Genomic DNA, 12307 nt, shown 5'->3' with positions numbered 1-12307 from the left:
TCAAAGGATGGCAGATTTTATTACGACACAATATGATCCCTGTGTTGCCACCTCCATGTTCTGCTGTAAGGGGTCACTGGGCTCTTTTGTTGTTGTTGTTTAGTCGGTTAGCCATGTCCGCCTCTTCGTGACCGCCTGGACCAGAGCACACCAGGCACTCCTGTCTTCCGCTGCCTCCCGCAGTTTGGTCAAACTCATGCTGGTCGCTTCGAGAACACTGTCCCGCCATCTCGTCCTCTGTCGTCCCCTTCTCCTTGTGCCCTCCATCTTTCCCAACATCAGGGTCTTTTCCAGGGAGTCTTCTCTTCTCATGAGGTGGCCAAAGTCTTGGAGCCTCAGCTTCAGGATCTGTCCTTCCAGTGAGCACTCAGGGCTGATTTCCTTCAGAATGGATAGGTTTGATCTTCTTGCAGTCCATGGGACTCTCAAGAGTCTCCTCCAGCACCAGAATTCAAAAGCATCCATTCTTTGGCGATCAGCCTTCTTTATGGTCCAGCTCTCACTTCCATACATCACTACTGGGAAAACCATGGCTTTAACTATACGGACCTTTGTCGGCAAGGTGATGTCTCTGCTTTTTAAGATGCTGTCTAGGTTTGCCATCGCCTTTCTCCCAAGGAGCAGGCATCTTTTAATTTCGTGACTGCTGTCACCATCTGCGGTGATCATGGAGCCCAAAAAAGTAAAATCTCTCACTGCCTCCATTTCTTCCCCATCTATTTGCCAGGAGGTGATGGGCCCAGTGGCCATGATCTTCGTTTTTTTGATGTTGAGCTTCAGACCATATTTTGCGCTCTCCTCTTTCACCCTTATTAAAAGGTTCTTTAATTCCTCCTCACTTTCTGCCATCAAGGTTGTGTCATCTGCATATCTGAGGTTGTTGATATTTCTTCCGGCGATCTTAATTCCGGCTAGGGATTCATCCAGCCCAGCCTTTCGCATGATGAATTCTGCATATAAGTTAAATAAGCAGGGAGACAATATACAGCCTTGCCGTACTCCTTTCCCAATTTGGAACCAATCAGTCGTTCCATATCCAGTTCTAACTGTAGCTTCTTGTCCCACAGAGAGATTTCTCAGGAATAACATAACAATGTAACATGACATGACATGACATGACATGACATGACATGACATGACATGACATGACATGACATGACATGACATGACATGACATGACATGACATGACATGACATGACATAACATAACATAATATAATATAATATAATATAATATAATATAATATAATATAATATAATATAATATAATACAATACTGTATAATAATAATAGTCTTTAAGGCGCTTCTTTTTTCAGGTGCAACACCCACTCTTCCACCCTCTTTGACCACCCCATCAGAACCGGAACTGAGGACGGACCGGAACTCATACATTTCCCCCTACCTCTTTGGGCAACCGAGCCTCTCTCTCCCGCCTCTCCCTCTCCGCTCCTCCTTCCCGGAGGACTGACGTCAGTCCTCCCGCGCCGGGCCGTTGGGCGCCTCTCGGCGAGGCCTGAATGAAGGCGAGCGCTGGCGCGGGGCATGCCGGGAACGCCGACGCCCAAGATGGCGGCAGGATTGAAAAGTTGTTGCCGCGGCGGCGGCGGCTCTTGTGGCTCGGCTTGAGGCTCCTGCTCTTCCGGGATGGCGGCGCAGTGAAGGGAGCGCGCGGCCCGGGCGGGGAGATGCCTCCGGGCCCCCCCGCCTGAGACATGGAGGAGGAAGGCAAGAGGGGCAAAAAGGTGAGGCGGGGAGGGCGGGGGCGCCCCGGGGGGAGAGGGGCGGGGCTTGGGAGGAGGGCGGGGCCAGTGGGGGAGGGGCAGATACACTGGGGGGGGCAGGGGGAGTTGGGGGGCTGATCCCCCCCATGACAATCGGAGTTGGGAATATTCACACAACCTGTAAAAATTGGGGGGTGGGGAGGCTTTAATTAAATTAACAAGATCAAATTGAAATCCTTCTGCCCCCCTTTTTTACCAGAATATCCCCCCATAAGAATTGGAGTTGGGGGTGTTCACACAACCCATAAAAATTGCAGATGTTTTAATTATATAAAACAAGATCAAATTGAAGTCCTGTTATCCCCACTTTTTGTTTCTAAAACCAGATCAGCCCAAATAAGAATTGGAGTTGGGGGTGTTCACACAACCTAAAAAAAAATTGGGGGTGGGGAGGCTTTAATTAAATAAAATAAGATCAAATTGAAGTCCAGCTGCCCCCCTTTTTTACCAGAATACCCCCTCCATGAGAATGGGAGTTGGGGGTTTTCACACAACCCATAAGAATTGCAGGTTGCGGATGTTTTCATTAAATAAAACAAGATCAAACTGAAGTCCAGTTATCCCCACTTTTAAAAAACAGATCACCCCAAATAAGAATTGGAGTTGGGGGTGCTTGGAGATGCTTTAATTAAATAGAATAAGATCAAATTGAAGTCCTGCTCCCCCCCCTTTTTACCAGAATACCCCCCCCCATAAGAATTGACGTTCGGAATATTCACACAACCCATAAAAATTGTGGGGTGCAGATGATTTCATTAAATAAAGCAAGATCAAATTGAAGTCCTGTTGTCCCCACTTTTTCTTTTTAAAACCGGATCACCCCAAATAAGAATTGGAGTGGGGGGTGTTCACACAACCCATAGGGATTGGGTGTGTGTGGAGATGCTTTAATTAAATAAAACAAGATCAAATTGAAGTCCTGCCCCCCTTTTTTTACCAGAATACTCCCCATAAGAATTGGAGTTGGGGGTGGTCTTCACACAACCCATAAAAATTACAGGGTGCAGATGTTTTCATTAAATAAAACAAGATCAAATTGATGCCCCCACCTTTTTGTTGTTAAACCAGATCACCCCAAATAAGAATTGGAGTTGGGGGTGTTGTTGCACAACTCGTAAGAACTTGCCAGGTGTGTGTGGGGGGGGAGATTTTTCTTTTTTTATGAAATAAAACATGATCGATTTGCAGTCCTGCTCTTGTTTTTCTCTCTCTCTCCTCAATTTTATCAGAGGTAAATCATCAGTATTTTCCTCTTCCTCTCCCCGCACCTCGCATTTCACATGTTCCAATAATAAAGAAGGTCTTGATTGGTATCCTTAAAACGTTTGTATCATATCAAGTTTAATGTTTTTCTACTCCCTACTCCCCCCTCCCAATTTTCAAATAGTTCTACATTTGCAGGACTCCTTTCCACCCCACCCACTTCAAATATTTCATAGCTGGCAATAATTGGATGGGGGGGATATTATGTTCGAAATATTTAGGTGATATGAATCGTGGTATCCTTCTGCTCCTTGTCCTCTCTCCCCAGTTGCCAGAGAGTTTTACATTTGCAGTCTTCCTTTCCATCCCACCCTCTCTCAGTATTTCATAGGTGGCAAGTACTGGGGAGCAGGGAGTGTTGTCAAAATCAAAAGGCACCTTGTGAAATCTTTGCTTTGGGGAGGTCTTGTGATTCTGCTGTCACCAGGTAATATTTGGCAGTGGACGGGGAAAAGATCTGTGCGAGACCAGCCTCATCCGTTGTTGAATACAGTATTTTTCGCTTCATAGGGAGCACCAGACCATAGGGAGCACCTAGTTTTTTTGGGGGGGGGGAAATAAACCCCCCCCCAGCCCCAAAGAGCAAAGAAGCCAAGACAGCGAGCAGGATCCATCCCGCTGGCTGTCTTGGCTTCCTCTTTAGTCATGTGCAACCTCTCCAGCCAGGAGAGGTCTTGGCAGAAGCCAAGACAGCGAGCAGGATGGATCCTGCTCGCTGTCTTGGCTTCGTTTTTAGCCACAGGGCTGGGGCGGGGGAAGCCCGAGCTTTGCCCGACCCCAGCCCCCAGAACAGGCTGCTATCCGCAAGCCTTCGGAGCCCGGCAGGCACTGCACTCCCCAGGCTGCAGGCTGTTATCCGCAAGCCTTCGGAGCGCTCCGAAGGCTTGCGCATAGCTGCCTGATGCCTGGAGAGTGAGAGGGGTCGGTGCGCACTGACCCCTCTCGCTCTCCAGGCTTCAGCGAAAGCCTGCTTTTGTGCCTCAGGACGCACACACATTTCCCCTTCATTTTTGGAGGGGGGAAAAGTGTATCCTATAGAGCAAAAAATACGGTATTTTGCTTTTGCTTGCTGTGTGATGAATTCCTTTGCTCCTCAGCAGCCTGCTCTGTACTAACGTATTCAATGAGTTAAGGACTTAAGGAGAGAGTTCCTAGTTTCTGGATCAGACTGAAGGTCTGCCTAGTCTGGGGTCAGCAAACTTTTTCAGCAGGGGGCCGGTCCACTTTCCCTCTGACCTTGTGGGGGGCCGGACTATATTTTTTTGGGGGGGGGAATGAATGAATTCCTATGCCCCACAAATAACCCAGAGATGCATTTTAAATAAAAGGGCACATTCTACTCATGTAAAAACACGCTGATTCCCAGACCATCCACGGGCTGGATTGAGAAGGCAATTGGGCTGGATACGGCCCCCGGGCCTTAGTTTGCCTACCCATGGCCTCGTCCCACAAGGCTGAATCAGTTCGCTGTAGGAAGCTCATAATCAGGACATAAGGGCTGTAGCTCTCTTTTTGTTGTTCCCCGGTGACTGTTCTCTAGAGACCTGTCGCCTCTGAATATATATTTAGGACACTGCCATTGTGACTGGCACTGTTCTCCGTGAATTTATCTAACCCCATTTAAAAGCTGTTCAGCCCGGTGGCTTTCACCACTCCTTGTGGAAACAAATTCCATAGCCGAAAGTATGTGATTGCGAAGAAGTCTTTAGTCGTTCCAGTGTCTCCCAACGCTCAGTTTCTAGAATTATATTCCTCACAGATGCGTCGATCTAACCCTCGGATCTCCTTCGTTGCCCTTCATCCTTTTCAACTCGGCGATATATTTTTGTTTTGAAATGTCGTGTCCTCAACTGTACTGTTTCTGGTGCAATTGCATCATAGTTATATAAAAGCCCAAAGATTTTGACACTTTGGTTTTCAGTCCGTTTCCTAATGATCCCTGGCTCAAAGTTGACCCTTTTCCACAGCTAGATGACGTTTTCATTGTGCTGTCCCCAGAAATCAGCCACTGCCAGCTTGGACCCCAACAGAAGTGAGGATTTGTCTATCTATTTGTCCTAATGTGCATCAGTCTGCACCTGCTTGCAGAGAACCACATTTGCTATTTTATTGCTTAGTCACTCATTTTCAGAAAGATTCTTTTAGAGCTCTCCATCACATTATTTTGTTTTTTTCCGATTCCAGATAATCCTGTGCCTTCAGCAAACTTGGCCACCTCACCCCTGAACCCTAGCTCACTTAAGAACAAGTTGTGTTAGTCAAGTGTAATGGGTATGGGGTTGCTTGTGCGTAAGTTGCCGCCTCTCCTGGTTATGTTGCCTTGTTAAACCTTTCTGTCTGGACAGCCTTTCAATTCGTGGCTGCCTCAGTCTCTAGCAGAATCTGTCAGTGGGCGTTTCTTAAATCTTTTCCAACATAAAAGTTGTTTGACACCCAGTCTCCTCCTACTCTCCCTGTGCGGAAGTCTTCCGCGCAGGGAGGGTGTGGGTAGCGGAGGACCCGTGCTCTTCCCACTGGTGTCCGGCGAGGAGTCCTGGAGCCCTCTCTCCGATTCCCCCATCAGCCCCTCTATATCCCTGGTGTTGCGCTCATTTGCTTCCCCATCTGCTGAGCTGCCTCTCTCCCTGCTGGGCCCTTCTCCAGCATCATTTGAGAGCCTTCCCTCCGCCTCTAGCTCCGATGTCAGTTCCCTGACATCCAGCAACTTTTCATTTTCTTAAAGAAGCCTCCTCTGGAAAACTTGATAGGAAGCGTAGTCTCGGAATAGAATTACCGTATTTTTTGCTCTGTAAGACTCACTTTCCCCCTCCTTAAAAGGGGAAATGTGTGTGCGTCTTATGGAACGGATGCAGGCTGCACAGCTATCTCAGAAGCCAGAACAGCAAGAGGGATCGCTGCTTTTGAATCCCTCTTGCTGTTCTGGCTTCTGAGATTCAGAATATTTTTTTTCTTGTTTTCCTCCTCAAAAAACTGGGTGCGTCTTCTAGTCTGGTGCTTCTTATAGAGCAGAAAAATACGGTACTGGTTGTGTTTGAGCTGTTCGCTGTGCCTCTATCTCTCTATCTGCCTTGGAGTAAATTCTATCTGGTACTCGGATCAGGCTGACTTCTGGGGATTCAGCAAAATTTCCCCCTGGTGCGTGAGATATGTCTGTGTGTCCCATTTATGTGCACTATGGTCAAGAAAGGCTCTTGCTCTCTTGTTCAGAGGTCCTCAGCGTGTTTCTGAATTTAGTGGCTCTCGCTCTGGGTGTGCATTAGGATTAATTTTTACTTTTTGACTTGTGAAGACCGGGGGGGGGGGCGAGGGAAGAGAGCACACTCTCCAAGCTCCTCTGTCCACCTTGTGGGCCTCTCCCAAACCCATGACCCATTTTACCCAGCCCCAACTCATGTCTTGCACCTTTTGCCCAGCTGGAATGTGTCCTTGACAAAGCCTTTTGCTTGCTTATATGGAGAGGGATGTGCACATGGGGCTAGACAGAGGTCAGCAAACTTTTTCAGCAGGGGGCCGGTCCACTGTCCCTCAGACCTTGTGGGGGGCTGGAGTATATTTTTGGGGGAGTTGCAAATGAATGAATTCCTATGCCCCACAAATAACCCAGAGATGCATTTTGAATAAAAGGACACATTCGAATGTGTCCCGCAAGGCAGCAGGTACAGATTGCTTCTCAGGGTTTCCCCCCAAAGCCTTTATAATATATTGATGGTAATAATAATAATAATTTATTATTTAGACCCTGCCCATCTGACTGGGCTTCCCCGGCCACTCTGGGTGGCTTCCAACAAAAGATTAAAATACCATAATACATCAACATTAAACGCTTCCCTAAACAGGGAACAGATGTCTTCTAAAAGTCTGGTAGTTGTTGTTCTCTTTGACATCTGGTGGGAGGGCGTTCCACAGGGTGGGGGCCACACCAAGAAGGCCCTCTGCCTGGTTCCCTGTAACCTCATTTCTCACAGGGAGGGAACCGCCAGAAGGCCCTCGGAGCTGGACCTCAGTGTCCGGGCAGAACGATGGGGGTGGAGACGCTCCTTCAGGTATACTGGGCCGAGGGCGTTTAGGGCTTTAAAGGTCAGCACCAACACTTTGAATTGTGCTCAGAAACGTACTGGGAGCCAATGTAGGTCTTTCAAGACTGGTGTTATGTGGTCTCGGTGGCCTTTCTGACAAATGAGTACAGTGGTATGTCAGGTTAAATACTTAATTCGTTCCGGAGGTCCGTTCTTAACCTGAAACTGTTCTTAACCTGAAGCACCACTTTAGCTAATGGGGCCGCCTCCTGCTGCCACTGCGCCACGGAGCCCGATTTCTGTTCTCATCCTGAAGCAAAGTTCTTAACCCTAGGTCCTATTTCTGGGTTAGCGGAGCCTGTGACCTGAAGCGTATGTAACCTGAAGCGTATGTAACCTGAAGCGTATGTAACCCGAGGTGCCACTATATATCCGCGAGGCAGTGGTGGTTTAGGATCACAGTTTTCCTTCTCCTACCTTCCCAGGTGAACCTCATGGTGAGGCTATTTGGACATCAGAGTTGTTGAACTACTTGGCTTTTTAAAAGACCTCTTGGGGGGTGAGTGGGTTTCAGGCAGTTAGCAGTTTTAGTTTCAAACAAAGCCAACCATACCCACCCTGCTCCAAAAAATAAAAATCCCACAAAGTACCAAGGCATTTTATTTTTTTGGCTGGTTGATTACATGGGGATGAAGGAGGCAGCTCTGACAGCTCACCTCGGGCACTTGACGGAAATGGAATAGGTGGGTGGAGATCTACAGTACATGCAAAAGCAAGCTGAAATAGCAAGGGAGCCAGAATGAAGCAAAGCAAATGGGCCAGCAGAATGCAGAAAATTCAGCCTGGGGTTTGGGAGGGCTTGAAATGAGCGCAGCCCCTCTAGTCGCAGCAGTTGTTGGTTTATTCAGTTGAGTGTGCAAAATCTGTAGCGCTGAGCGAGAGACTTTCCCGCCCACTCCCCCTCCACGAGAGAACCCCCATAATCCTTAAGAATCTGGAGGAATACCATCCTCCGGCTTCTAATTTCCGTGGCCCAGCAGTGCCCCTATCTCAGGGGTCAGCAAACCTTTTCAGCAGGGGTCCAGCTCACCATCCCTCAGACTTCGTGGGGGGCTGGACTATATTTTGGAAAAAAAATATAAATGAATTTCTGTGCCCCACAAATAACCCAGAGATGCATTCTAAATAAAAGGACACATTCTACTCATGTAAAAACACGCCGATTCCCGGACCGTCCGTGGGCTGGATTTAGAAGACGATTGGGTCGGATCCGACCCCCGGGCCTTAGCTGGGAGAGGGCTATTGAGGCTCTGCTTTGTCTCTCTGGCTGGAAGCAGCAATGCGTCTGGATCCCAGTTGCTGGAAACCTCAGGAGGGGAGAATGATGCTCTTGTTCCACAGGCATCTGCTTGGCCACTGTGGAACAGGGAGCTGGCTGGATGCGCCATGCTCTCCTGGTGTGATGTGTGCAATTGAATGGCAAACGTCATGGTTGGTTTGGTGGGTTCTGAAAGAGGGAGCTGGGGTGGGGGAACGGATTCCCGGCAGAGTACATGTAAAGGTTTGAACAGTTTGGAAGAAACCACATAGGGGCATCAGCTGGAATCTTACGAACGAGTGTTTTGATGGCCTAAGCTCTTTACAGTGGTGCCTCGCAAGACGAAAAGAATCCGTTCTGTGATTCTCTTCGTCTAGCGGTTTTTTCGTCTTGCGAAGCAAGCCCATTGACGGATTAGCGCTTTTAGCGGCTTATCGGATCAGCTGATTAGCGGCTTAGAAAAAGGGGGGAAAACCCGCAGGAACTCGCAAGACATTTTCGTCTTGCGAAGCAAGCCCATAGGAGATTTGTTTCGCGAAGCAGCTCCAAAACGGAAAACTCTTTCGTCTAGCGAGTTTTCCGTCTTGCGAGGCATTCGTCTTGCGGGGCACCACTGTATTTCTATAGGATTGAAACCCATAAGTTGATGATATTATTGTTGTTATTAAAAATTTCTATACCGCCCTTCATTTGAGGACTACAGGACTGTTTACAATAGAAAAAAAACTCATAATATATAACGTAAAGGTAAAGGGACCCCTGACCATTAGGTCCAGTTGTGCTGACTCTGGGGTTGCAGCGCTCATCTCGCTTTACTGTCCGAGGGAGCCGGCGTACAGCTTCCGGGTCATGTGGCCAGCAGGACTAAGCCGCTTCTGGCGAACCAGAGCAGCGCACGGAAACGCCGTTTACCTTCCCACTGGAGTGGTACCTATTTATCTACTTGCACTTTGACATGCTTTTGAACTGCTAGGTGGGCAGGAGCTGGGACCGAGCAATGGGAGCTCACCCCATCGCGGGGATTCGAACCGCGACCTTCTGATCGGCAAGCCCTGGGCTCAGTGGTTTAGACCACAGCGCCACCCACATCCCTAAAAATATATATAACATAGGAATAAACAAAAACAATTACCCACCACCACCATGCACAGTTTAAAAGGCCGCAGATTGTTCAGTTAGCCAAAGACCTGATAGACAAGATAGAAAGGACATAAACCTTTCTTGGGTGTCAAAGTATGAGACTGGCTCAGCAATTTGTGTCGTCAGCCTGATGTAAGGCCGGGCATTCTTCTCTTGGCATGTGATTCCTGGACTGGAAAACCCCCTGATTCCTGCCCCAGGGTATTCAAGTGATGTTCCAGTGTGGCCGCAAGACTGGTGCTTTCAGATCTCCTAAAGTCACTCCTTCCAGGGCTGGGTCGAGTTGATGGAAGCTTTTGGCTTTCCGCCCTTCCTCTGTGCTTCCTGTTCAACTGTGCTGTGGTTAGATAGGGACTTTATGGAGGGAATTGGTGCATTTTCCTCCAGAAGGTGGTTGCAATTTCCCCGTCGTCCTGAATTTTTTTTTTCTTGGGGAGGCTGGCCTGCTGTGACTGTGTGTATTTCTGGGGTTCATGTTTGTGAGTACACAACCAAACTGATTCGCAAAGGAACTGGCATGGGAGCGGTTTATCTGACCCAGGATTTTCTCAGAAAGAATGCTGTATAATGTTAAATAGAAATTGTTTAGAGGGCATTTATTACACATGAATGAAACGCCATGAAAGGATGGCAATGGCCTTCGTTTCAGCCTGACTTGCTGACAAATGTTCTTTGGGCCCCTTCCCAAGAGTCGTGTTCTAATTAATATCTGAAGCTAATTTTAGTTCAGTTTTAATTCTGGAAGAGAAATTGGGCCCTGAATCTTTTTTTTTTAGTGGGTGGAAGAGAACAACTTGCTTATAAAACATCTCGTGCGGAGATGGCCGTAGAACTAATTACTGACTCTGAATGTTTAAAGTCCTTTATCACTCCCGCAGTAGTGATGTATGGAATTGAGAGCTGGACCATAAAGAAGGCTGATCGCCGAAGAATGGATGCTTTTGAATGATGGTGCTGGAGGAGACTCTTGAGAGTCCCATGGACCGCAAGAAGATCAAATGTATCCATTCTTAAGGAAATCAGCCCTGAGTACTCACTGGAAGGACAGATCCTGAAGCTGAGGCTCCAAGACTTTGGCCACTTCATGAGAAGAGAAGACTCCCTGGAAAAGTCCCTGATGTTGGGAAAGATGGAGGGCACAAGGAGAAGGGGATGACAGAGGACGAGATGGTGGGACAGTGTTCTCAAAGCTACCAGCATGAGTTTGATCAAACTGGGGGAGGCAGTGGAAGACAGGAGTGCCTGGCGTGCTCTGGTCCAGGGGGTCACGAAGAGTCGGACACGACTAGACGACTAAACAACAACATCACCCCCCACCCCAATGCTGGGCTGCTGTATTTCACAAGCACAATAAATAGAATAGCAGTTAGAGTGTGACGGGTTACTGCCTCTCAGATTAACCCACCTCACAGGATTGTTGGGGGTATTAAATGAAGAAGGGGAGAACCACAAACTCCACCTTGATCTTCTTGGTGAAAGAGACAGGAGTGGTGACCTTATCTCATTTCCTCCAGCGGAATATCTGCCCTTGCCTTGAGGGCCTTTGCCTCTGCATCAAATGATGATTCTTCACCCCCCTTTATCCACCTTGATAAAACACTGTGAGTTCCAATCGTGGTTAGAGTAAGCCAGATGAAGGGAGAGCCAGGTTCTGCCAGAGAATTCCTGATGACCTTGGGCCTGTCTCCGTCTCTTGGCCTAGGCTTTTTTTAAGGATTGGGAAAGGGAGCAGGAGAGAACTCTGGTAGGGCTGCCTTGAGCTCTGTGTCAGAAAGGCGGCATAATGACAACAACAACAGGTAAAGGCCAACTCGGGTTGCGGCGCTCACCTCGCTTTCTTGGCCGAGGGAGCCGGCGTGCAGCTTCCGGGTCATGTGGCCAGCAGGACTAAGCCGCTTCTGGCGAACCAGAGCAGCGCACGGAAACGCCCTTTACCTTCCCGCCAGAGTGGTACCTCTTTATCTACTTGCACTTTGACGTGCTTTTGAACTGCTAGGTTGGCAGGAGCAGGGACCGAGCAACGGGAGCTCACCCCGTCGCGGGGATTCGAACCGCCAACCTTCTGATCGGCAAGTCCAAGGTCTGTGGTTTAACCCACAGCACCACCCGCGTCCATAATAATAATAAATTTATTATTTATACACCGCCCCATCTGGCTGGGTTTCCCCAGCCGCTCTGGGCGGCTCCCAGCATAATATTAAAAACAGAATCAAACATTAAAAACTTCCCTAAACAGAGCTGCGTTCAGATGTCTTCTAAAAGTCAGATAGTTGTTTATTTCCTTGACATCTGATAGGAGGGCGTTCCACAGGGCGGGTGCCACCACCGAGAAGGCCCTCTACTGGTTCCCTGTAACCTCACTTCTCGCAGGGAGGGAACCGCCAGAAGGCCCTCGGCGCTGGACCTCAGTGTTCGGGCTGAATGGGGGTAGAGACGCTCCTTCAGATATACTGGACCGAGGCCATTTAGGGCTTTAAATGTCAGCGCCAACACTTTGGATTGTGCTCGGAAACATAAATAAAGAGAACTGAACTGCCAATGACACCGATCCCAAAACGCTTCAAGTCTCGCCTTCTCAAGAGAAGTATACATGAAATCACCACTCCCTGCTCCTTGCTTAAAAAAAGCAACGTTCTCTTGGATCGTGTTAACAGCACACAGGGCGAGATTGAGAGCCGAAACTTGTGTTTCTGTGTGTATACACTCACTCGCTTCATTCCTGGATCCTCATTGCAAGAAGCGGCAGCCTCTGAGCTCATCCCCATTTAACTGCACATGAAAGCTTGGC

At 48.4% G+C, this 12307-nt stretch overlaps 1 protein-coding gene across 1 annotated transcript in view; it reads left to right on the top strand.

The window, feature by feature from the left end:
- The first annotated feature begins 1530 nt into the window (after positions 1–1530).
- CCM2 (CCM2 scaffold protein) overlaps positions 1531–12307 on the top strand; it is a 38993-nt gene continuing 28216 nt past the window's right edge. Inside the window, exon 1 of the mRNA XM_082192513.1 lies at positions 1531–1743. Within this exon, the coding sequence (XP_082048639.1) occupies positions 1714–1743 (30 nt within the window). The 5' untranslated portion in view covers positions 1531–1713. The remainder of the gene's footprint in view (positions 1744–12307) is intronic.

The sequence above is a fragment of the Podarcis vaucheri genome (assembly GCF_965113315.1).
Source record: "Podarcis vaucheri genome assembly, chromosome: 12".
Classification (NCBI taxonomy): Eukaryota; Metazoa; Chordata; class Lepidosauria; order Squamata; family Lacertidae; genus Podarcis; species Podarcis vaucheri.
Note: the sequence above shows the minus strand (reverse complement) of the source record. Positions and strands in the feature narration are given on the sequence as shown.